The sequence below is a fragment of the Chelmon rostratus genome, chromosome 7, assembly GCF_017976325.1.
Source record: "Chelmon rostratus isolate fCheRos1 chromosome 7, fCheRos1.pri, whole genome shotgun sequence".
NCBI classification, from domain to species: Eukaryota; Metazoa; Chordata; class Actinopteri; order Chaetodontiformes; family Chaetodontidae; genus Chelmon; species Chelmon rostratus.
In genome coordinates this window covers 6,843,070-6,868,592 of record NC_055664.1, presented here as the reverse complement: position 1 = coordinate 6,868,592, position 25,523 = coordinate 6,843,070, and the positions used below count along the sequence as shown (strand labels likewise).

General features: G+C 43.3%; 3 protein-coding genes across 3 annotated transcripts; all 3 read right to left on the bottom strand.

Moving 5' to 3' along the window:
- Window positions 1–13,890: 13,890 nt before the first annotated feature.
- LOC121609154 (C1q-related factor-like) lies at window positions 13,891–15,194 on the bottom strand. The gene is made up of 4 exons (XM_041940715.1): window positions 15,188–15,194; window positions 14,695–14,814; window positions 14,451–14,591; window positions 13,891–14,321 (listed from the first exon to the last, which is right to left on the bottom strand). The coding sequence occupies exons 1-4, from the start codon at window positions 15,192–15,194 to the stop codon at window positions 13,891–13,893; spliced, it is 699 nt and encodes a 232-aa protein (XP_041796649.1).
- Window positions 15,195–19,224: 4,030 nt separating this feature from the next.
- On the bottom strand, window positions 19,225–20,277 carry LOC121609153 (complement C1q-like protein 4). The gene is made up of 4 exons (XM_041940714.1): window positions 20,271–20,277; window positions 20,016–20,129; window positions 19,781–19,921; window positions 19,225–19,658 (listed from the first exon to the last, which is right to left on the bottom strand). The coding sequence occupies exons 1-4, from the start codon at window positions 20,275–20,277 to the stop codon at window positions 19,225–19,227; spliced, it is 696 nt and encodes a 231-aa protein (XP_041796648.1).
- Window positions 20,278–21,464: 1,187 nt separating this feature from the next.
- On the bottom strand, window positions 21,465–25,501 carry ftr86 (finTRIM family, member 86). Its single transcript, XM_041940918.1, has 11 exons — window positions 24,814–25,501; window positions 24,360–24,455; window positions 23,953–24,186; window positions 23,683–23,845; window positions 23,524–23,613; window positions 23,359–23,409; window positions 23,194–23,235; window positions 23,025–23,066; window positions 22,843–22,908; window positions 22,537–22,739; window positions 21,465–22,029 (listed from the first exon to the last, which is right to left on the bottom strand). Exons 1-11 carry the CDS (start codon window positions 25,321–25,323, stop codon window positions 21,694–21,696), a joined length of 1,833 nt encoding a protein of 610 aa, XP_041796852.1. The 5' UTR covers window positions 25,324–25,501; the 3' UTR covers window positions 21,465–21,693.
- Between the last annotated feature and the right edge of the window lie 22 nt (window positions 25,502–25,523).

The window sequence follows — 25,523 nt, the reverse complement described above, 5'->3', positions numbered from 1 at the left end:
GTCTGTGCGTCTCTTCCCCTCACGTCCAGTTAAAAAGCCCTGCCTTATTTGGGTAGAGCTGCTCCACGCAGAGGAGAGACAGCAGCCAGGCAGCGTCGGTTTGGTCAGCAGGAATTCTCCAAATACTTTCGCCACATCCCTCCTTCTTCAGAGTGTCAGCAAGGCGGCGAGGGAGAGGATGCACAAGGAGGGAGGGAGGATAAGAGAGGGAAGAGGTGCATGAAAGAGAGGAGGAAGGAGGGAAGATGATGAAAGAAGAGAAGAGAGGAGAGGATGAAGGAGAGGAGAGGAGAGGAAGAGAAAGTAGAGGAAGGAGAAGGAGAGGAGAGGAAGTAGAGGGAGTTAGGAGGAGTAACAGAATCATCATCATTCAGGCATGTAGCTCCATGTAAGTCCTGGGTCCTCCTCAGTAGCTGCATCCACAGTGTGTGTGTGTGTGTTAATGTGTGTGTGTGTGTGGGAGTGTGTGTGTGTGAAAGACAGAGTGTGTGTGTTCCTGTACCCCGCCACCACCACTTATGTCATTTCCATCACTTCCATTCCATTACAGACACTTTTGGCACAGCACGCCTGTTTGAATATATAATTTATATTAAAGGACGTGTTGGACTGCAGCTGGCTTTAGTCCTTCAGTGGAAAGCTGGAAGTTGGATAGATCACACTCAGAACGACAAACTCATATGTAACCAGCCTTAATTCAACACATGCCTGGGATTCACACAGGCAAAGCAGTAACAAACCAGATTCTCAATGACTTGTTAGCAATAACATACCAAAGTTACACATGTGAGCTGAATTTAACTAATTTATATCATTTTGAGTATTCATCAGACATTTATGTCTAAAAAATTGCTTTGCAGCTCCAGAGAGCTCAGGCTCGTTATTATTTCCTGAAGTTTGTTTTCTCTTGACCGCAAACACTTGAGAAGTCAGCATAACAAGTCAGTATCGCTGGATTTTGCAGTGTGTACAAAACTGTGTGAGCTAAATGACACACAGAAAACAACCTTACCAATGACACAAAAGTTTTCAAAACCTATTCTTCCTCACCCATCTTTCCATTTTCGGCTCTGTAATATTAAACACAGTGTGGCTGTGGCCTCCTCATTAAATCCTGCTTGGATCAGGTGTAGTTTGAACACGTTCTCATGTGTTTTATTAGGTGTGCAGTTACGTGATTGATCTTCCTTTGACGGCTGACGCTGAGGAAAACTCTGCTAAAAGGCGCACTGTGTTATAAAAGCCTCAATGAAAACAAATCAAAGAAAGAAAGTGGAATACAATACACGCTGTAATATGTATTCCCGTGTCGTGTTTGCATTTCAACTCTGACTCCTAAAAATTACATTCATGTACAAATCATTTGCAAAAGCAAATATTGTTAGAAGGAAGGTTGAAGATTTTCCATAATGAGGAGATGTGCATAATTAGAAAATCCTGGAGTTCTGCAAACATGTTCATACTGAAGTTGTTAATATGAGCGATTATAAGAATTATACTATTGTATTGTGTTGCACCAGGAAGTCAAGGGCCTGAAACGAGAGGGAAGTCACAATAAAACAGGAAGTGCTAGACAAAAACATGACGCCAGTGAACAAAACCTCAACAGACAAGACGGGGAAATGACAGTGGATGGACTGCCATCCAGTCCTGCACAGGCATTCATGTCCCCTTCAGGATGAATTGTAATGTCTTTGATCCCTTAACCTTTCTTCTAATGAGATGATCAGCTCTTTACTTTTTAAATGACCAAATACCTGCAAATCTAATTGATACCCAGCAGCCTCAGCTGTACTTCGTGTACTGTCCTAATGAGCAAATTATATCATAATGACACTTTAAACTAAGATGGTATCTGCAAGGCATGTCAGCATTGCCACTGTGAATGCTTGTGCTAGCACTTAGCTCAAAGTGACAACACAAGTACAGACTCACCGAGCAGCGAGCACAGCAGCAGACTCCTACTTAACCTCCACCACTGCTGTCCACACGTTTGAACTGGGCCCTGATGAGACCTTTGAAAGCTGATTACAAGATAATTGCTCGCACAGTGGCTATACACAGCTAAACAGGCTCTAATATACCCGGATCAGACAGGGTTCATGCGAGGCAGGCTATCCTCAGATAAACTCCACAGATTTTGTAATGTCATTCTCATAATGGCGGTTCTCCCATGGGTGGAAAGGAGGGACATTGTATCATAATACAGAGCAGTGTTTATATCTTGGATCAAAATGCTTTATCAGTCCCCAAAGGCATCTAGAAAAACCAGTGGCCATATTTCTGATCCTTTCTGCCAGGGGAGAGGCAGAGCGTCAGAGAAAGAGTCTCCTTACCTGTGTGCTCTCATGGTAAACAATTAAGATCAGGTAGCATTTAAAAGAGGACATACTGGGATATTGTTGAACGCAGATTACATTTTATTGTATCTATCAAAACCAGAACAACCATTATCATCATTGGGGGAATTATTAGAAAAAATGGAAGAGTATCTGGTTTTAAAGCAATTGGGGAAAACTGATGTAATACCACTCTATGAGTTCGACAGTAGGTCACTTCAGAGCCATTTTAAAAGGAAGTGGGCCCAGACACACATAAAGTACCTTGGTGTGCTGATTTCAAACAATTTGGATGACATTTTTAAGATTAACCCTGGCCCAGCAGCACTGGAAAACAGAGAAGTGGATCTCAAACAAAGGCAGATGATTCCAATATCAATCTTTGGCCGGCTGAATGTATTAAAAATGAACGTCTCACTTCTCTCAGATGCTCTCTATTCAGGTCAATGAGAGGGCATTTGAGTTTTTAAGAACATCCAATCTTTATTCTCCTCTTTTATTTGGAGAGGTAAAGTCCAGGGAGTCTGTGTAGGTCAGGTAGGTTTGGTTTACCTAATACAAAACTAAACTATTGCAACATGGTTTCCTGCCAAAGCGTGTAACACACACACACACATATCCGGCAGTCTACCCCGCCCTCCATCCCCTTTATGGATGTTGCCCGTTATACTACATTTGGCCTTCTCCCCCTTCTGCTGGCACTACACCGTCACACTCATATCTACTTTTCACTGCTAAGTGATGCAAATTGCCACACTGGCACCGTATTCTCTAGCTGATAGGCTGGTTTATTACAGGCTTTGGTGTGAGACTTGGCTGACTATTGGGCTGCACAATTTAGGCTGCTGGAATAATGTTTTTAAAAAAAACCCCTGTGCATGGGCTAGAATAGAAAACAAAGCTCAATTCAAGATTCTGCATAGAGCATACTTTACTCCAGTAAAACTCCAGTAGAAACGTCCTTTATGTGTTGGAGATGCAAAATACAAAAGGGATCATTTTTGCATAATGTTATGGCCTCGTTGTAAACTTACTCTCTTCTGGGAGGGAATATATTCTGTTATTTCATGAAATCATCCAATACCCACCCTGTGTCTCTGTCTACTTAGCAGCTTTAATATTGGTGATTGCTTTCATAGGAATCTGTGTGATCGTGCATTTCAATTCAATTCAAAAATGTATTTGTGCGAGGCCCCTTTCCTGACAACTGTCTCAGTGGAAGGCAGAAATGTGTGGGGAGTGACCCTGTTACATGTATTACCCCTGCTGTGTCCCTGTGTCAAAGTTTGCAAATCTATTAATTCTCATTTACTTTTACAGCATTTTTCTCTTGTCTGTATCTGCAGCCAGAGCATAGTTTTGCTTGTCCTGTTTGTCTTGGGTGGGTGGCAGAGATCCACTGTTGTAAATCCAGAGGAGAGTGGCCATGAACTGTATTACACTGTATTGTGTACAGGCAAAGAAAAAAAAATGGCAGACATGCGCTCTTTGACTTTCTTGTCAAGAATTTGATGAGAAGATTAATCCCACGCTCATAGCTGTCAGTCCATCATGAGGTTAGAGCAGTTAGCTTAGCATAAACACTGGAAACAGGGGGAAACAGTTAGCCTGGCTCCGTCCAAAGGGAAGAAAATCCGCCAGCCACCACACCCTGAGCTCACTAACCAACACGTCTCTTTTGTTTTATGCATGCAAAAGAAAAAAGCCAGCACTTCCTGAAGCTTCCTCCTGGAATGACTGAGAGCCTAAACTCTGTGTGTGTGTGTGTGTGTGTGTGTGTGCCTGTTGCATGTGTGTGAAAATGTGTGCAGCATGTGTGTACGCTGCTCTCACACCATCTGTTTACTCATCGCAGTCTGGCTGTGGTTTATGAGCTTCCATGAAAGGTACATGTTTACAGTATTAGACAATACAGTCATAGGCCAAATGTTAGCAGCTGCAGTGTTATGACCCACTGTTATCATTCCCAAATGATATCAAAGCCTCTAACTGTGGTTGGAAGTATTTCCATTCATGGTCTGTGTGTGTGTGTGTCAAGCTAAAATCTAAAATACATACCAAATTTTAAAATAAGGGAAACATCACTGATCCAAAAAATATTTATACCCAAATCAAATTAATTTCATACTTCCTGCATACACAGACACAGTTGTTGAAGTTATGATTTATTCACATTCGTGCTCTTATGTTTTTTAATGATGCAATTATTTCCAAACATGTGACTTCCTGTTTTCATGCTATGCAGAAATATAAGAGTGGCCTTCTTTGTGTGATCAGAAATGCCTGCATATCCATACACCAGTCTATGTGTGCACGACTTGTCTTGTTTACCGCTACTGCAGGCGTTCTTAAACGATGTCCCACAAGAGGTCACAAACCAACTTTGGGATCATAATTAGATTGTTTTCATGAATCAGGATCTCAGTTGAGTGAGGATAAATGGATTATTTCAAGGTCTTGGAGTCAGAAAGTTTATAGCCTGAGTCTCCAGCCGGCGTGTTACTCAATGGTGGGGTACACCATGTAACCAGTAAAGATATTGTACTGCAGGTGGTTGCAGAGCTTCCTCCCAGACATCAGCTCCATGTAGACCTGATCGCCTCTATTCATCTCCAGCATCACAACCTGAGAGCATAAACAGCAGCCAAAACTAAATCAGGCCAAAGTCACACAGAAAAGGGCTTTTTTTCTTTTTTTTTTTTTGGGCAAATTTGCAATTTGATCTGGAATTGTAATACAGTATCACTACATTTGTTTGTATCAAGCATGTTTCTTCACTCTCACTTCTTACCTGACTGGCACTGTCTTCACTATCTTCTCGATTGTTCTCCCACACGCTGACTATCACGTTCCCGTTCTTCATCAGCTTGACCTGCAGATACAACAAAACATAAAGTTAGGAGACATTTGTTGTTATGTGGGGGAAAAAACAGCTAAATGTATTCTGGCATTGTATATTTGCCATGTCTGTCTGCTTTGTTTACTTTATGGTAGATGCGCTCATTCTTTCCCACAATTGAGTAGACTGTGCAGGAAAAGGCATAAACACCAGCATAAGGGGCAGTGAAGACACCTGGAGAGGGAGGTGAAGGGTTAGTGGAACTGCAGTGGTGTATGTCTTACGTGAATTTAAAATGGTGGTGCATGTGTTTCCTACCCAAGGAAGGGTTATACCCTTCGCCCTGGTTGAGAGTGATGATGGAGTATGGGATCGGCACATCAGTATTGAAAGGACCAAAGCAGCGGTCAGTAGTTTCAGGAATGGCGATGGCAATGTTTGGGTCCATGGTGGCTTTGAAAGCCACTTTAACGCCAGCTGAGAGTAAGAAAGAGAAGATTCCATGTAGTAGCTCAGTGTCCACTAAATAACAAATCTACCATCCATCACTGTAACCTATTTACCTGTGAGCTCCTGTACTCTGCTACTCAGTGCGCTGATCGCTTGCCACAAATGTTGAATCTTCACGAAGGTTTCCTCCTCTATTTGGTACATATCGTTGGCGGCACAGCAGCAGCCACGCTGGCGATTGAAGGTACAGTTGCAGTCCCACTTGTCACAGGTCAGCGTTCCCTTCCACTGGACTGGAATAGGAAGGAGAGATGGTGAGAGAGGAGCAGGAGAAGAGCAGGGACAGATGGATATGTGAGAGACAAGTTCAGCATGGAGGGCAGATGTGTGTAGCTGTGTCAGTGTGAAGCAGGATGTTGCTGCAAATGAACATGCTTGCATGTGACCTTTAGAGAGCACAGGTTTGGGTTGCAAAGCTGTCACAAAGGATGTATAGCTGGACGACATGAATCATGAATATGAAATGTAGATGCATATACTGTGGATGAAAGGAATCAAATGTGGCGGGCAGGGTGGCTTACGTGCAGCCTTTTTCAGTATCTCGGTGGTGGACTGGGCCTCCACACGACCACAGAGACACAGCGACCCCAACAGGATCAAAACTGGTAATACAAACATCTGAAAAAAAAAAAGGTATTCAGTATTGGATCAGTCATGGATTCAAAACCGGAGGTGCTAAATGCTCTGAGCAGGGTCATGGGGGTGTTTCTGAATTCAGATCAGTTATTATGTATCTAGAATATCACTTGTTGGACTACTCAGAGTCTCACTTAATGGTGAAATTCTTTTGTAGACGTGGTTCCTGTATACCGATTCTGTTAAATCTGCATTAAGTAATATTGTTATTTCCACTGACTCTAGTGTTTCTGTGGAAGGCGAAAAGATCCTCAGATCTCTAGGCTTCTCATACTTGATCCACTTTTAGCCCAGTGTTTTAGTTCTCAGACCACTATATGGTTGAGTGTTACTGCTCTCATTAACTGCCCAATGTATTTTTCACTAAACAACACTGTCAGCATGGATTAAATGATCTGCAGGTTCAACAGCATTTCAATCATTTCAATATGTAACTGATGAGAATCTTCTTCATATGCCTGGCCGGCGTTTCACCTGCTGCATCAGTGCTGACAAGGACGCTGAAACTGATCTGTTCTGAATTCACCAAACCAGGCAAGTTCAACAGCAAAGCACCGAGTTAACTAGCAGCTGTTAAGAGATATAACATCCCCCAGCTAAACAAACCCAGATGTTTGTCTGGGCCAAAACAGAGCTACTAAACAAGTGACTTCTGCACTTACAATCGTCAAAAGGTCATGAACACAATGCCAGAGGGAAGCTCTTGTTGTTCCCTGTCTGCTAGATGTGCAAGTAGGTAGACAGTTTTGTTTTTGACTCTTTCTGCCCCCTAGAGGTCAGAAATCTCTTAATGCAGGCTAGATATACAGTAGATAGATAGAATAATACGTAATTGATATAAAGGTAAAATAATCCTAAATTAAAAGGTAAGTATAGGTAACACATAAAAACTCCAGATGTGTTTTAATATCTGTCAAACCCAACCTGCCTGATCTGTTTTTGTGTCACAAAAACTCACACCACTCAATCATTAGACCCAACAATTACCAAAGAATATAAGACAGAGCTTTAAAACTAATCACAGCCGTAAACAAGGCAGTTGCGTCTGCTGACGGTTGACCAATTTTGGATTCTTTTTTCACATTATCATTGATAAGTGCCGTGTAAGGACTGAAACATAGAACTTACTGTTTTCAGTTCCCCCATCTCCTTGTTCTGATGTGAAGTTCTTGTGAGTTTGTGAGAGTTTTAGGCAGAGAATGGTTTTAGCATCTTATTGATGCACTTCAGGTGATCCTCCCCTAAATGACAGAAGCTCCACCCACCCACACCCACACCCACACCCACACACACACACACACACACACACCGTCTCACACACAGGTGGTTTCACAGCCAAACTCTGACACTCCAATTCCTTACACAAAGACAGCCACGTATGTCTCAGGTAATACGGTGCAGTAGTGGTTTTCCTGTAAGAAAGAACAATAATTGATCTTGTTGCACCTTTCAGCATCCTATTATTGAGACCATAATGCCTTTTATTAGGACAACGGTGTCCAGTTGCCATCCTTCCAGAGGACACCAGCTGCTCAGGAATGCTGATATAGGGATCTTCCTTGTCAGGTCCCTGAGGATAAAATGATCTACAGCCGGGATGACAAAAGAAGCTGTTTGGAAAGTGCTATCAGTCCATCGATAAAGGCCTAGACCTGAGAACAATGTCCTGGTTCTCATGCTGAGACAGAAGGAAGAGAGAAGTGATACCGTGTGTTCCCATAATTACTCTCCTTCACATTTTTGTTGGAAACCCAGATGCACTGATTGTGGCTTGTTGTGGGTTCATGTGAATGAAATCGGATTTTGTGCCGTGGGCCAATTTTTATCCAATAATATGTCACAAAACCAACGACTTCTTGTTTCTCAATGATAGATTCGGCGCTGTCTGTAGATATGGCTTCCTGCAAAGGCCTCACATGCTCCCTTGTTTGGTAATGGAGGCACTATTTCTCCATTCTGCCTTATAAATGTAGCACCAAGCAGAGTTACAGCTGAGTATCCACAGGAAAAAAACAGAGACATTGATGAGATGGAAAATTAGACAACAATCACTAAAGTGTCTGGTGATATTTACGGGTTATCAGTCATTTAGAGTTAGTGCTAGCCATGCTAGCTTTGGCACTAGGTGTGTCAGTGTTGATCAGTCGGCCCGCCACTTTAATCCATGCTGAAATATCTCAAGGCCTATTGAATGGATTGCCATGACATTTATTCATGTTAATCAATAAGATGTGAGCATGCTCGCACGGTAATGTTGGCATTAAGCTGAAAGCACCAGTGTAACCAGGGCTGCTCTTTGTCAATACATACAGAAATTGTTTTATTGGGCATGAAACTGATCTGTCTATTGACAAGGGACAAAACAATCTCAGAGTTAAAGTAAAAAGTGAAAGGACTTCTCTTCCACATTGGCTTAAAGGTTGGAGTCCATATTTGGCCTATATACTATATATTAAACCTAATAATGGGAGGATCAGTGCTCAATAACACTGAAAATATTTCTTTTTAAAGAGAACTACAGAGATAAACAAATATATAAATACTCCACTACAGCAAATCTTTTCTGTACTACTTCAGGTTTGCTGTTGGTAAATCAATTTTAAGATGAAACAGCCTGACATAAGTAATGTTATGCAATGAAGAAGAAACCCATTATTGAGTCTCTCTAGGAGTACTGGAGGTCTTCTTGCATTCTTTGCTGTCTACATATGCACAGAGCTCAAAGCAAAGCTGACACTCAGCTGTGTGTGTCACTGCTCCCGCTGTCATTCAGCCCTACTGGTTGTTTGTAACCTGAAGTTGCCTGAAGCAGTCGTTTGTTATTATCCTCGCTGGCCCTCTAGTATATTAGATACCAGGGTGTGTGCTGTGTTGACTTGGCTCCGGGGGACAGCGCTTTGTCTGTGGGATTTTTTTGTCGACCACCTGTGTGTATGTCCCAGGTCAGCTGACCTGATTCTCCACATAGTCTTATCTGCGAGATTGAGGCCGGGGCGGATCAGGTGTTGTTCGTCCGCTTTGCACACGAATCTCTTCAAAACAGACCTTGAGAAGATTCACATGATAACAGCATGGGATAAAACCGACACACATCATGCCCCGATCTCAAGCGGTTTCTAACCAGAGCTGCACGATGGTGAAAATAAAAGAGCGGTCATATTTCTGAGATTTTTGATATGGAGGTGAAAATGTGCCCGAGCTCAGATTGCTCTGATGAATACAGTCAGCAGCAAGTGCCAAAATCAACCATTCTTGCCGCTGAAATAGTAGACATTTCTTTTGACCTCATGAAAAGATCATTATGTAGAACAGTATTGAAGTGGTAACCCTTCTCTTTGGCCCAAACTGGGCTGACAAATTCAATCAAGGTGACAAAATACAGAAATGTTATTCTAAATCCCTTGTGTGGGCCAAAAAGTAAATCACAGATAGAGAAATGTAGACTAAGTTAACCTACAAAGTGATGTTTGGGCTCAATTAGGCAGAGCTGAACTCCCTGCTAAACCTCTCCAGAACAAACTGTTGCAGTAAAAAAAAAAATCCAGATAGACGTATTTGGGATTTGAGGGTGCAGAGCTGCATTAAAAGTGCTGTCAAGAGAAATCATGGAGCTGATGAAAATTCATTGTATTTAATCTATTTCACAGCTGGTGTGGATTTGGCTGGGGATTTATACGGTAGTAGCAGTTCTGGAGGCTACAAGTGTTTCCCCATTGCACTCACTGGCTTATGTGCCCCTCTGAATCGAAATTTTGAACGATACTTTATGTAGATCCCAAAGTTTTTCTGCGATTTGCCTCTTTGGAAGCTAAGAACATTTCACTTTTTTTTTTTACAGCAGACATTTTGTCATAGCAGGAAAAGCACAGCATTTGACAAGGTGTATTTAACTTTAGTTTGTCCCTGGTCAGGTTCACCTCACACCTGCAACGGTCCGGCATCCTGTTTGAAAACCGCTGCTTTATGTATCATTATCATGCTGCTGGTATTGGGCTGTTGTTGTTTGGTGCCGCTGCTGTGTCATTCTGAAATGACACCATTGTCCTCAGTGAAAAGGTCTGCCACACCTGTCTCTTCTATCCTGCTTGAATTCATAAGGTTTATCATTATAAAATGTGGATTATTTACTCAGCAGTAAATAACCAAATGAATAAAGCAATATTTATAGTGGCTATAACCACAGAGAATTAGCACTTGACTCTTCAGTCTCTCTCTCATTGTCTTGATTCTACAGCCCACAGGCACTGTTTTGGTTCAGTCTCACCTGCGGACAGACACAGCTGGCGACCAGCTGGTGGACATAGTGGAGCAGCTATAAGCAGCAAACGAGCCAAATATTTTCGGAGATGGTAGAGAGCAAAACCAGAGCTAAAAGAGTGAGTTCACATTTACCAGATGGCTGGGAACCGTAAGTTCTCCAAATGTTAATGTTGCTGCTGAATATGTAAACAGGTTAACTATATTTTTCAAAACACACTAAACACTGTAGTATCCCAACAAAATGTGACAAAAACCTTATATTGGTTAATTAAAACTGCTGCATTTTATACCTCATTCACTTACTTATGTGCCTCATAAGCTCTGTAGACACAAGTGTTTTTGTTGTGGTGGACATGTTGCACAAAAGCCTTAAAATTACATTTTAACTAAATGCTAACATGTAGCTCTCATAAATCTCATACTTTATGTATCGTATAGTAATCTACTCTTTATTAGGCAGTCTACTTCACCTGGCTGGTGATATGGCTTTCATTTCATTTCACCTGGTGATGTTGTGTAAGGAAGATTCATCAACAGAGTAATCAAAACCAGCACCAGAAAGTGCTTTCAGTGGTGTATGTGCAATGAACTAAAATTCAAATCTCATACCAAAAGTAGGCTAAATGTGCCAAATGTTACTGTATCAAAAACATACAGCAGAGTAAGGATAGTATACAGTATTTTAATTTTGTCAACAATTTCTTCAGTGTAGACGTCACACATCTCTTCAGTTGAAACCAAGTCGACAATAATCCCAACTTTGTTTAACAATCTGGTGTTAATTCTAAAAATTAAAGATTTTAAAGGTGACTGTGTGTTTTATGTATTTCTCTCAAACGTTACATGACATCATTTCAGCCAGAAAAGAAAAGCTGTTACAGAACAAAGATGCTAACGCTCTGAGGTCTGTGAGCTTTCAAAGTGCATGAGTCACAGCTGCATGTGAGTGCAATCACATGCAGCTGTGATTGATTTCAAACCTAGTTTCCATCAGAAAGAGCAGGCTGGGATGAGTCACCACAGAAAGATTTCATCTAGCAGACTCTAACCTTGTTAGTAAGGCACGTGTTGGTATAAAAACCAGTGCGCCACACCTCTCGAATCTATGCAGTACAGTAAAGCAGGAAGGCACTGAAAGTGTTATAGTGGCTGTTGGTATCACAGAGGAAACATCCAGCGGGCAGGTTGACAGCCACTCGGTCCTCTGCCTCCAGGTGGAGGACCACAACAATAGTGGAACTGTCCTCTTGGTCGTTTCGGTTTCGGTCTGTGGACCCGGCCACCGCCTGGCCGTTAACCTGCAGACCGGCGCAGGCTGCCAGGGTGTTATTAGGAGCACCAGCGTCGCTGTAGACGGTGAGGGCGATGCTGTAGACGCCAGAGTGGGGAACAGTGAAGATGCCGGTCGCTGCATTGTATCCACCACCCAAGTTAAGGAAGACATGTTTGTAGGTGATGAGGCTGTTGACAACGAAGGGGCCGAAACACTCGAAATCCTCATTGTGTAGAGCGACAGAGAAGGCAGTACGGCTGGCTGGAGATGCGAAGGGGAGACAGCAGGTTACAAGTATAAAAGGTAGACTGGTCTCTCATTAGCAGTGAGAAAAAACATCAAGTGTGTGTGCGCAAGAGTGTTTTCTTCTTTCAGAGACTTTGATGATCTTGGTTAACGGATGTGCCACTCACCTTCGACAATGATGAGACTTTGGTTCATTTCTGAGTATACCTTCTCCAGATCATTCAGGCGCGTGTTAAAGTACGTCTTCAGCTTGCTCGTCTCTTGCAGCATCATACAGCAGCCGCAAGAGCCCTGGTCAGTCTTGCACGCTGAACACAAGCACACATAAATACACTCGCAGATAAGAATATGCGCAGACACACTGATTATGCACCCACAATTCCTCACCGCTGCCTGCGTTGGGGTCTGGATTCGGCTCTTTGACAGGTGCGTCCCAGGAAAATTCATTCTGACCAAAAGCCGCATGCAGCAGACACAGCAATACAATAGCTGGGGGGGAAAGGAAAAGGCATGTAGCACCAAACCCAGAAGGAGTTTTGCATTAGTTGCGCATTTGCACCATTGCTACCTCTGTGAATGCACTAAATCTCACCTCTCATTCTTACGATGATAGCTCCAGAAGGATGGACGGCGTGATGGACTGATCAGCAGAGGAAGTATCATGGATATATATTTTTTCTCAGAGCCCCTCCCTTGTTTCATCTCAGTTTTATTCCTCCTCTCCTTTCATCGCTCCTCCTTGTTTTTGTGTTTTCTTTTAATCGCTTGCCCCATTTTGCCTTTGTAACTGTATATGTGGGGTTTATATCTGTTTTATCATCATTACCAGGTGCTCTCACTTTCTAAAATCACACACACGCAGAGCGAACGCACACCCTCCGTTATATTGATTTTGTGCTGATAATTCTTTCTTTTCACATAGAAAGCCACAATTTTCCTTCCTTTGTCTGAGGCAGCTTTCGTGTTGTATACATAATAGATGCAATACTGTATCCAGTGCTATGCTGGTTGAATGCTCATGATTCAGTTTTTGAGGGAGTACCAGATCCTGTTGCTGTGCCCAATTATGAAAAGAGTATGTTCAAAATGGCTCAATGAAAGGTAAAAATCTTGGAAATATGTTATAGGGCACATTCCATCCTGATGCTTCTTCACTGTGTTCACATTATTCCTTAACTTTATTATTTATTATGGATCGTTTTTCATCAGTCTGGTGATGTGGCATCGATTTTAACTGAACCCATCTTCAGTTTCTATGAAGTAGTGATGCAGGTTAATCAAAAACAGCAGCTTAAGGCCTTCAATAGAATATTTAATAATGTTTTTGAGAAAGGTTTCAAACCTAAAAACATCAGTCAATCCTTAAATGTAACAGTTCTATTTATCATAAATCTATTTTTATCAACACCTTTAACGTACGTATACAGCACTTTCATATCTTCAGTTTCCTTAATGGAGATTAAAACAACATGACTCAGAACGCCAGCTAGGTGGTTTAAGACTGGTTTATTTTGATTCAGTTTCAGGTACAGTGATTTATTCAAATTCTGACTCCTATCAAAATTCAAATCACATCATTTCAGTATTATAAGATTGACACACGATTACAACCGAGGTACTTCTAACAGTGTGACATCAAAGGGCATGCAGCATCGTGTTGGGAGGGATGATAGTACAAAAGATGACTCAGAGATTAGAGGCAAGTCATGGCCGTGGCAACAGAAAAATTTCATCTAACAGACTCACAAAGTGTCAGTACAAGGACCCGAACAGCTACATCTGCTAACTTAGTCAGTAGCGTACAGCAGGAAGCCAGTGAAAGTGTTATAATGGCTGCTGTGATCGCAGACAACACATCCTTTGGGCAGGCTGACAGCCACCTGGTCCCCAGCCTTCAGCTTTAGGGCTGCAACAATGGTGCCACTGTCTTCGAGGTCCTGGCCATTGTGCTCAAGGAGCGCAGACACCGCTTTGCCGTTAACGTGCAGGTGGGCGCAGGCGGCCATGCCGCTACCAGAGGGACTGTCCACGTAGATGGTGACGGAGAGGCTGTAGACGCCAGAGCGGGGAACTGTGAACATGCTGCTCTGCAAGTCATAGCTGCCTCCCAGGTTGATGAAGACGTGTTTGTAGGTGATCAACCTGTCATTATCGAAGGGACCATAGCAGTTGAAACTTTTGTCATTGTTTAGAGCGACGGAGAAGGCACTGCGACTGCCTGGAAATGTAGAGAAAAAAAAATTAATCAGGCTAGAGGTATGAGAAGTGGATCAGATTTGTTCTTTAGGACGCTTAGATGATCTGCACTGTCTCCCTGTCTGCGTGGACCCACGGACGTGTCGCTCACCTCTCATATTGTCGAGGATCATCTTTGTTTTTTTCAGCTCCTTGCTCATTTCTCCAGAGGTGATGTTAAAGAACCACTCCATCCGCTGCACCTGCTCCTGCATCAGACAGCAGCCACACGACGCCTGGTCTTGAAGACACACTGCGCACGCACAGGACACAGGACATTAGGATGCAGATGACGTGAAATGTGCGGATGATTGATTACGTATAGACATAAACTTGTTTCCTGAACAATCTCTCACCACTGGGTTCTGGAATTGTTGATGTTGGCTTGGGGATTTCAGGTCCCTCCCAGGTATATGTAGGTTCATCCCAGAAATACTGACCAAAAGCTGCGTGCAGCAGACACAGCAATACAGTAGCTGGGGGAAAAAGAGAAAAGACATAGCGCTAAACCCAGAAAAAAGCTTTGCATGAGTTGCTTTTCTCAGGCAATATGAACTACTTTTCAGTGGTGTAAGCGCCAATAAAAGACTGCGCATTAAACAAGTTGCACAATTCTTCTCCAAATAGTCTTCTTTCTTGCTGTTTAAAAAACAATTATTTATTTGAAATTTTGACACACGGGCTTCAAACACTTTACCTAATTAATACATTTTTTGACACTAAGCCACCTCCTTCAGTCAGGATATTTCTAACCTGAACTACTTCCATCATGTCATTCTGGAGTGGCCTGTGACGCTAAAATCATCTCCCTCCTAAATATCGCGCCACTGTAGTTGCACCTCGTCTCACCTCTCATGTTGATACTGGCGAACGATGATGGCTTCAGAAGGCTGGAAGATGTGTAGACTGATCACGAGACGAAACGCAAATGGTGGATATATATATTTCTGATGGCCCCTCCCTTTGTCACCTCTCATTTTTATTCCTCCTCTTTTGACATCGCTCCTCCTTTTTTTTTTTAATTTATCGCCTGCCCGATTTGCCTTTATAACTGGAGATGTATTTCTTCATCACTAGGGGCTCTCATTTTCCAAAAATCACACACAAGTAGAAACACACCCTCCAGGGTTTTGTTGCTGATGCCAACCAGGTATCGCCTATCGCCTGAGATGAGGTGTTCTGAATGTGGAGTTCAGTTTTTTCAGCAGCAGCCAAACATTACAATTCATCAAGCTGCATTGTTGAAATTATCAGTGTGTGTGATTTTTTTTGTTCCAACCACTGGATGCACAGTTGGATGAGAACATGTATTAAAAATATAGAATACATTTTTTTCTTCAGCTACTGCAGGTCTCACCCTGAGTGGAAGGAATCTATGGTCACAATTTTGCATGTCTTTGAAGGAGATGAAGTCTAAGGGAAAGTAGATTAGCACGTTAGGATGCTACCATTTGTTAATTAGCTTTAAACACAAAATACACCTGAGGCTGATGGGAATGTCGCTCCTTTTTCTGGTATTTGGTCATAAACCGATACACTAGACAAAATAAAATTTTGATCGATGGATGATCAATTTACAATTAATGTGTTTTCCGTTGCACAACAATGATGATGCAATTTCTAAAATGCAGTTGTCTTAAATGGCTCATGCTGATGAGTTTGAGTGGTCTAGGACCGCGGGTGACCAGCGGAGGAATGCTGGTGACAGGGGAGTTGCATGTCCACTGGGTTGCTGAGATAGGTTATCAACTGTGTGGCTCAGTGTAAGTTTAATCTCTCCCTGGCGTCCCTCAAGGTTCACTACCCAGCATGCACTTTTTCTGTATGTTGCCCCTCAACAAGCTAATTTCTTTAATCTTTATTTTATCAGTGTCATGGAGATAACATCTCTTTTCCAAAAGAGACCTGAGAACAAGAAATAATACTAGTGCATAATGTGCTATGATACACAGGGTTAAGCATGGGGCAGCATGACAATACAGAACATAGGAGAGACATGAAGGTTGACTGCACAATAGTTTTATAGTTGGAAAAAGACAGACATCTTTTATTTCTATACAAATTCAAATCCAAATTCCTAAGTATTTGGCTGACTGAGCAAGAGTAATCTGAGTGCTATTTAAAGTTTTAATGGCAGGATAGCCAAAGAAACTGGTGGAGGTGGAGAATAGCATGCACTTGGTCCTTTCTGCATTCAGAACTGGTCTGTGATTCAGGAGTGATCATGGAGAAGCATCAAAGGCAGAGTGAATGAGTCAGGGCCAGTGCTGAGGTTGAGCCTGGGGCGTATAAAACAGTATCATCAGCAGAAAAATGGACATGAAGCATTGATTAGGAAGAATCATGTTATGTTTAATATAAACAGTAATGGACCAGGGATAGACCCCTGTAGCAACCCATTTCTGATGATAAGGTCTGAGCAGAACCGTTTAGGCGTGGCTTCATCTAGACCTACACACTGTAGTTTGGAGAGGTAGCACCAAATACTTTTTTCATCCAGGGAGGAGACAATGTTGTCAATGACTGAAACTGCAGCTGTTATCGTACTGCGATGCAGGCAAAAACCAGACTGTTGTGGCTGTAGTATTTTCAGTGAGTCAAAGGTACGTCGTTGTAAATTGAGCAAATTGTTTTTGCAAAGAAAGGAAGGGAGATTGGACACATCACCACTCGTTGTGTGCAGGTTTACTACGAAGGCAGTTTTCCATTAACCTGGAATCAATCAAGGGTTTGGTTAAAATGTGACTTAAAGTGCAGATGTTTCATTAACCAGTCCTCAGGGGTACCACTGGATCGAGCCTTGGCTTTGTCTCTGGTGTGGATGGCAGTAGCTAATATCCAGTCTTTACTGGAAATTGTTGGAAATATTTGCCAAACATTGAACTCTGTGTTTGCGTAGAAAGGTCACACAGTGATGGTAATTTTACCTTAGACAGGCCTGGCTAGTTTTAGCTATGGTGAGTTTTTTTCTCACTTGTCAGCAGCAGTTGAGGTCATCTCATGGCGTGAAGCCATTTTTAGTCCAATCTTCAGGTGAACCCAGCTGACTCAGTTTTCTCTTCCTCCTGTGTTCTGCTATTGTCGTCTGTGGGGTCCTGAGCTCCCTCTCTGTCGGCTGTGACCCCTGGTGGCTCCTCCCAGCAGAAGACAGGAGTCTTCTGGGCTTCCAACAGTCAACAGTATGGTGATCTTCTCTGCTGTGCCACCTGGAACAGCCAGTCACATTTAGCCCTATAGCTAAGAATTACACTTAACATGCTTGCAGTTAAACTACTGCATATATTAAGTCTTAGCAATTCTTAGCAAATTATTTCTTAGTAATAATGAGAGTGACAGCACTGTTACCTTACATCAAACAGGTGCTTGGTTTGAACCCAACATGACCATCCATCCATCCATTATCTATACACCGCTGAATCCTTTGCAGGGTCACGGGGGGGCTGGAGCCTATCCCAGCCGTCTCTCGGGCGAAGGCAGGGGACACCCTGGGCAGGTCGCCAGCCTACCACAGGGCTACATATACAGACAAACAACCACACGCTCATTCACACCTATGGACAATTTAGAGTTACCAATTAACCTAAACATGTTTTTGGACTGTGGGAGGAAGCCGGAGAACCCGGTGAGAACCCACGCTGCACAGGGAGAACATGCAAACTCCACACAGAAAGACCCCTTCTTCTTCTAGCTGTGAGGCGACGCTGCTAACCACCGAGCCACCGTGCAGCCCCCAACATGACCAGCCTGTCCAAAGACATGCAAATTATGTGACTCGTACACATGAATGTGTCTGTATGTGTTAGTCCTGTCACAGACAGGGAACTTGACCATTTTACCAGTGGATACTGTGACAGGCTGCAGCTCCTGTGACCCTGAACAGGATAAGCAAATAGTGCAGTCTTTACCTGGCATGTGGCACAGTGTACAGTCTTCTGAATGATGTTGAAGTGTTTGCCAACAACCATTTCTACATTTGAGCTTCACTTTTTAAGGGGAACTCCACCAATTACACACATCAAAGTCTGTTTACAGGTCTTAGTACATATATGTACAAAAAGTTGTATAAAGCCTTTTGTAACTCCAGAGGTAGCTGTGTGAAGGCTGATAAATTGATCAGTGATGACCTGAGTCAGGGGATTTACAAGTTTGAAAACTAAACAAATTTCCAGATGGAAGAAGGTGTCAGAAAGAAGTGAGCTTATAAGACCTCTGTAACCCGCTCCACATATCTGCTGCAGGCCTGAAGCTACATTAGCTGCTACTAACACCCAAATTTCTTAATGAAACATTGTGGTTGATGATATCGGCACCAAGACAATGCATCGAGTAAAAAAAAGTTGAAATCTCTGGGTCTGCTGCAACATTTTCTGTGCTTTTTTAACTGTCTGTCATGACTCTGACAACGTTCTAGCAGTGCAACACTAAATCAGAGGATGCTTTTAACTCTCCAGAGAAACAAACTGCCTCATAATGTTAAAATTTGTTCAAAATTCTCATTTATTTTCTTGGAATTTTACAGGTATGTCACATATTTCCACATCACATAAAATCAGTTACAAGAGCAAAGTCATGGGTTAGCATGGGCAACAGTGACACAGACATACAGCATTTTGAAATTTTATTTCAAAATTGGAGAAATAAACTTTGAGAAAGCTCCTGTCTAAAGACAATATTGGGACATGAGCATCATGGAAGACGATGAAATAAAACAAAGCAAAATGAAGATGAGCATCGTGTCGGGGTGGGTGAGAGTACAAAAAGGGCAGATATAGATTATGGGCTACAGAGCACAACTATCAATACAGGAAGTTTTCATGTATGAGACTCAAACCTTGTCAGCAGGGCAAGAGTTGGTACAAATCCCAGAGCAGCTACATTTCCCTAACTTAGTCAGTAGCGTACAGCAGGAAACCAGTGAAAGTGTTATAGTGGCTGTTGTCATCGCAGAGGAAGCATCCAATGGGCAGGTTGACAGCCACCTGGTCCCCAGCCTGCAGGTGGAGGGCCACAACAATAGTAGCACTGTCCTCTTGGTCTTGCATATTTTTCTCTCTGGGCCCTGCCACCACCTGGCCATTAACCCGCAGACTGGCGCAGGCTGCCAGGGTGTTGCCAGGTGAACCCGCATCGCTGTAGACGGTGAGGGCGAGGCTGTAGACACCAGAGCGGGGAACAGTGAAGATACCGGTCTCTGCACTGTAGCCATCGCCGAGGTTGATGAAGATGTGTTCATAGATGATGAGCTTGTCGTCACGGAAGGGGCCGAAGCATTTCAGATTCTTGCCATTGGTCAGAGCCACGGAGAAGGCACTCCGGCTGGCTGGAGATGCAGAGGGCGAGAGAGAAAAATGAAGTTGCACAGGACTGGGTTGCATCACATACAGTGTATCTGTATTCTTTAAGATGATTTGATGACCCACGCTCTCGTCTGGTTTGTCTCACCTCTGACATTGTTGAGGACGGTTGTTGTTTTTATCAGCTCCTTCTCCAGCTCATGGAGGCTCATGTTAAAGAACATCTTCATCCTGTGTATCTGTTGCTGCATCAGACAGCAGCCACACGACGCCTGGTCCGTGAGACACACTGAACACACACAAAGGTACAGAAGGTTGCGGGTGAGGTGCAGACACGTTGACTAGGCCCTATGACTTGACTTATTTTCATAAAAGCCTCTCACCTTCTTCCGCGTTGGGATCGCCGCCTCTACTTTCCGTGTTTTGGCCAGGTCCACCCCAGGAATAATCACCAGCCTGGACGAACGCTGCCTCCAGCAGACACAGGAATACAATAGCTGGGAGAAGAAGAGTGTACCGTTAAACTCACAGAAAATCATAACAATGATTCTTGTAAGAACAGAGAAAACAAGAACATTTTACACTTAAATCTTAAAATACATCTTAGCTTCTCCCTACATGCATCGCTATAGTCTCACCTCGCATGGTGATGCTGGCAACTGATGACTGCTTCAGAAGGGAGTGATAGACTAATGCAGGGTCAACAGTCACACCTATATATATGTATGTATCCCATCAGTTCTGCTCTCCTGGCCTTCAGGTAGCTCCTCCCTGTCCCCGCCCCCATAGCCAGGCCTTTTTCCTTCATACATGTATTTGTCTATATCTTTTCTTTACAAGAGGGGGACTTCACGGACACTCACACACAAACACGCGCAAACACATATACACAATCTCCAGGGCTTTATGTACATGTAGGTCGGGTATCACCTATCCTCTGAGGCAAGTTGTCCATGTGGCTCAGTGTTCCTGTCAGCACAAAAAGATAGCATCTTCGCTCTGGCTTTACTTGTGAATGCAAGGCTTTACCGTGCATCAAAGGTAGACAAGTTAGTTTGAAGCGCTGAGGATACTGTTTCTTCACATAAACCTGCTCAAAAGAGGCAGAGCAGGAGAGTGTTGATGTGAGCTGAGGTTGAGGTTTGCGTCCATCACATTAATCCGCTAAACGCTGACCACTGCAGCATTGTTTTCTATCCCAGCAGATCTCAAATTCAAAACAGATCTTTTGCATTCAGAAGCCACGCCATCAGTGTTCATCCTATCTTTCTAATTGTCCAACTTTTTCAATCAGGCCAGGACACTACAAACTATTGTCACGACGTGTAAAATGAGAGGTCCATTGCCCTCTGGTGAATAGTGTTGAATTACTTGTGTACTAGCACAAAGCGAGGCTATGCTTATGAATGTTTCCCCTGAGAGAGAAACAAGTGAGGAGGTGAGATTCTGAGTCAAAATAAATCTTTGATTGAACATTAATCAGGACTCTATGAAAACATCTTAGATGTGTCAAAAGTGAAGTGGGTGGACAAAAGACCAAAGAAAGTCAAATAGTTTCTTTCCAAATCCATGCAGGAATACTGAAAATATTAAAGATAAGTTAATAATGGAGGGAGGGAGTTATGATCAGTCAAACTCTGGTTATTCCTATGGTCACATAAAAAGCTAGAAATATGTTCACATTGTCTGTATCAGCCTTTATAATATTCACACAAATACCGAAGGCCATTCAAGCCATCAACAGACCTTTTTTCTACACAAAACTTAAATGCTTTAAGAGATGTTAACCCTCATCCCCAAAATATGTTTAAAAAAAAGCTGTAGATGACATATGTGTTTACTGCTCTTTTATTAAGTTACAAATCATTTTTAGAAAATTTACATCACATCAATGAAGGCTGGTGAAAAAAGACGATTATGAAAACCAAACATTCCTGAACAATTATGTTTCCTTGGTAGAAGGAGCTCCAGAGCGATGCCCTTATTAAAAAAAGTATCACTTGCTTCAAACCAGAAAAGCAGGTTATATCAAAGAACAACAGCCCATCACTCATGTGCAACTCAATCCAATTGGCAAACAGTCACTGTTGCACCTACTCCTGCCCAGAACCTGAACCCTGGGTACAGCGCGCCATCGAACTGGCTCCGGTGCAGGTGGATGAGATCAGCCTGGTTATGGGTTATGCGGTAAAAGGCCAGAATCCCTGCGTGCTGGTCCAGATAGATTCCAATCCGTCTGGCCTTAGGTGAGCCCAGCAACTTTTCCTGGCCATCGTGCCAGAAGGAGAACCCAGTGCCAGACCAGTACAAGCTCCAGGACAGAGCATTGTGTCCCAGACGGCTTTTGTCATCAGAACCTTTTCGTTCCATCTCCTTGTAGGCCACGCCGACGGTGATCTGTGTGGTGGGAAAGGAAAAAATATATGAGGAAAGGAAGCAAATCCAGGTGGCTGCAAATGGCAGTGAGGGGCAACTGTAAAAAATCATCTTCAATAAATAAAAATGACATGTAAAGGGATATCAGTGAATAACTAAGTCTTGGAAGGTTTATACAGTTCATTTATAAAGTTCATACTGAGTTTCCAGTTAATGTTAACGGGTCTGTGAGGCTGTGCATAAGCACAGCAGGTGCTTTGAGCTAAATGCTAAATGCTAACTGACACTCGCCATTCCTAAAACCAAGCCACTAATTAAATTGGAGAACTGTTTCATATCTGCCACTATATTGCAATTTGGGAAAACGGGACCATGAATCCACAGGTCTCAGGTGCAGTCCAATTTTGTGCTTCAAGTTTACCTGAAATTCATGCAAATTTCTCAAGGATTTCCACTAATGTAATGTATGAAGCATACATACACAGCAGATGAAACCACCCATTTCCCCACAGATTTCCAAGAATTCACCTTCTGGCCAGTCCACTCCACCTCCCAGTAGTAAGGGCTCCCTGCCAGGGGCTCTCTGCAGAGAACCTGTCTCCAGAAGTGGAAGCGTTCAGGATGGTCTGGTGGGTTCAGGTTCTCAGCCCGCATCGTGGCCTTATGATCTCCATCTGACAGCTGCACATGCCGATACACCGTGTTGGGATCCATGGTGGGTTCGAAGCGAACTGAAGGGAGAGGATGCATTTTAGTGAGGATTCTGGATGCCTCAAAGGTTTTAACACTTTGGGTCTTTATTCTGTATCATATTTTGGAGTATGATGGACTCACATTTCAGCAGTTCTCCTCTTGTCTTTGGTTCTGGATGAACAGGTCCCATTGTTGGTACAGGAGGTGCTAAGAGGAAAAAAACAAAAATGAATATATGAAATTAGGGATCAAAAGTAATCTAATACCACATGTTCTACTTGTACAAGTAGTTGCACTGGCAGTTTCTAATGTTTTGTATTTACCTTGAGGTCGGGGAGGGGGGAGGGGTGGAGGAGGGGCTGAAGCTTCATGTCCAGGAAGATGGGGAGAGAGCAAACAAAGGAAACAGGTATGCCAAATGAAATGTCTACTCCAACATCACTGAAGCTGATATTGCATCATGTACTGCACAGCAGGCTTTCTTATTGTTACCTTGACAACATGCAGGATGTAGAGTTGGAGATTTGGAAGAAGCTGGGGGAAAAATGAGTAGATGAAGCAAAATAATAACTTGTCACCTTTCTAAGGAGCATTTCTAGAAGCATTTGATCTATGAGCCACAGACATGCAAGATATGAAGTGTCTAAAGTAACGTACCTTGAAGTCGTGGAGGTGGCAAAGGTGGAGGGTCTGTCATCATCTCATACACTATGGAAAAGGATGGAAGAGTTGTAAGAAACCCATCTGAAGGTGTCCTTACTTCGGTTTACCTTGAACGTATTCTATCCTTGTGTTGCACTGGGTGATTTTAAGTTAGCGCACCTGTGTTTTGAGAGGTGGCCTGGTCACTGTTACTAGCTGCTGCAGCGCCTGCTGCACCACTGGGTGTTCGAGCCATGGGGTCATGATTCACTAAAAAGAAAAGGAAAGTTTTGATTGTCTGGAGAAGAGAAGAGAAGAGAAGAGAAGAGGAATACTGACTTAATGCGACGATCTTGGCCAGGCTGGCTTTGCAGAGGTCCTGTACTGACTCCTGTAGTTCCTTCATGGCTGAGCGGATTGACGCTACCATCGCTTCCTCCTGACTCAGTATTGACCCTCCTGTGGCACCTGTCTGACCCAATGGCTCCATGGTAAGGAAATTCTTCAAATGACACAATGGTTTACAATTAAAAAGATCTCAATCTATTGATGGTGAACCTTATCCTTTATTTATCCAGTGAAATTCAACGATACCCTGCCTCGCGCTACCTTCAAAAAGCAGATGTGGTCCTGCATGTCGGCTAGCCTGCTCAGCTCTGCACTCTTCCAGCGCAGTTGCGCCACCTCCTGCTCCAATCTGTGGATCTGCCCCTCTACCTGGCTGCCTAAGGAGTTCTCATGGGTGCAGAGGAGCTGACCAACCTCGCTGCTCGTTAGATTCACGTTCTTGACGAGCTCCGAGAATAAATCTGCGCTTTCTTGCTGTAGAGCCTGTACCAAGGCCTGGACGTGGACAGAGGGGACGAGAGGGGTAAGGGAAGATCAGGGATATGGAAATTATGAAGAGATGTAGCAAAGAATGTAAATAACGTCATAAATAGAACTACAAGCAAAACATCAGAAATGACAACTTGGTGCAATGGTTTCTACACCAAACAATCTGAACTGTTACTTACCTTGTGTTGGCGAGCAACGTGTGGGAGCTCATTAAGCTTCTTTTCAGTCTCCTGGATTCTCTTCTGTAAATCTACCTGCATCTGAACAAGCTCTTTCTACACAAACACACATGCAAGCACACACACATACACACTCACACACATCAGTATAGAACATGCCACACACACTGTGGGGCAGTAATGGCCCTAGATTGTCCTTTGTGATGAGTCATTTGTGATGTTGCAACATATTTTGGAAACACTTCATACACATATGACAGGAAAACACCGCAAAGACAGCCGTTTTACACGTACTTCAGGTTTAGCGTCATTTTGGAAATGCTACACTTGTAAAAACAGTTCTTGATTCACCTGCACCTGTTCTTCTACACCAAAACCAAAATGACGAGGAAAGAAACTACAGTAGAGCACTGATACTATTACCTTGGTGACATCTGTATTGTAAACTACACACCTGTCTCTCCTTCCTCTCTTCCTGCGGTTTGAGCACACGGTGTCCTTTGTGTCCATGCTGGCAGCACACCTCACACACACACTCCTTGTCATCTTGGCAGAACAGGTCCAGGGGTCGTTTGTGTTGAGGGCAGGGCCTGGGCTCCAACGAGGGAAGCTGAGGGTACACGCTGCCCTGTTGCCGCCCTGTATCTGGTAAGACCTCCAGGTAGATGGGCATGGATGGTGGAGCAGATGACGCAGCTGTGGAGGAGCTTTGCTTGAGGCTGTTGGTTCTCAGTTTCTCCATAGCCTCCACTAGCACAGTGCTCTTGGCCAGTGAGGGTCGAGGGCTGAAGACCTGCCTACACTGGGGGCAGCTGTACTGACCTTTGCTGTCTCTCTTGTCCCAGTGGCTCTGGATACAAGCCAAGCAGTATGAATGTCCACAAGGTAGAGTGGCCGGGTCGCTCAGGGTGTCCAGGCATACTGAGCAGACGAAGGTCTCCTCTTCAGACCAGGCTGAGGCCATATGGTGCTGGCTGGAACAGGGGCCGAGCCAGATTTCTTGAAGTTTAGACCTGGATGTGTGGACAACCACAAGGATTCCTGTATTATTAGGTTACAGAACAAGAAATTATGCTAGCAAATCTGGGAAATTAAAGCAAAGACATCCAAGGATGGCAAGGCTGAAATGCTTGGTCACATGAATCATATGCTCCTTAAAAAGTA

Bases quoted from the DNA above. Each gene is read 5' to 3' on its own strand.
- LOC121609154 (XM_041940715.1), bottom strand. The intron at 14,592-14,694 runs GTGAGAGATTGT...GTGCGTGCGCAG, and splicing joins AACAATTCCAGAACCCAGTG to TGTGTCTTCAAGACCAGGCG. The intron at 14,322-14,450 runs GTGAGCGACACG...CTACATTTCCAG, and splicing joins GATCCTCGACAATATGAGAG to GCAGTCGCAGTGCCTTCTCC.
- LOC121609153 (XM_041940714.1), bottom strand. The intron at 19,922-20,015 runs GTGAGAGGCTTT...GTGTGTGTTCAG, and splicing joins CGATCCCAACGCGGAAGAAG to TGTGTCTCACGGACCAGGCG. The intron at 19,659-19,780 runs GTGAGACAAACC...CTGCATCTCCAG, and splicing joins CGTCCTCAACAATGTCAGAG to CCAGCCGGAGTGCCTTCTCC.
- ftr86 (XM_041940918.1), bottom strand. From the start codon at position 25,323: ATGGCCTCAGCCTGGTCTGAAGAGGAGACCTTCGTCTGCTCAGTATGC. The intron at 23,067-23,193 runs GTAACAATAAGA...CTGGACATGAAG, and splicing joins ACATCCTGCATGTTGTCAAG to CTTCAGCCCCTCCTCCACCC. The intron at 22,909-23,024 runs GTAAATACAAAA...TTTTCCTCTTAG, and splicing joins CCCCCCTCCCCGACCTCAAG to CACCTCCTGTACCAACAATG.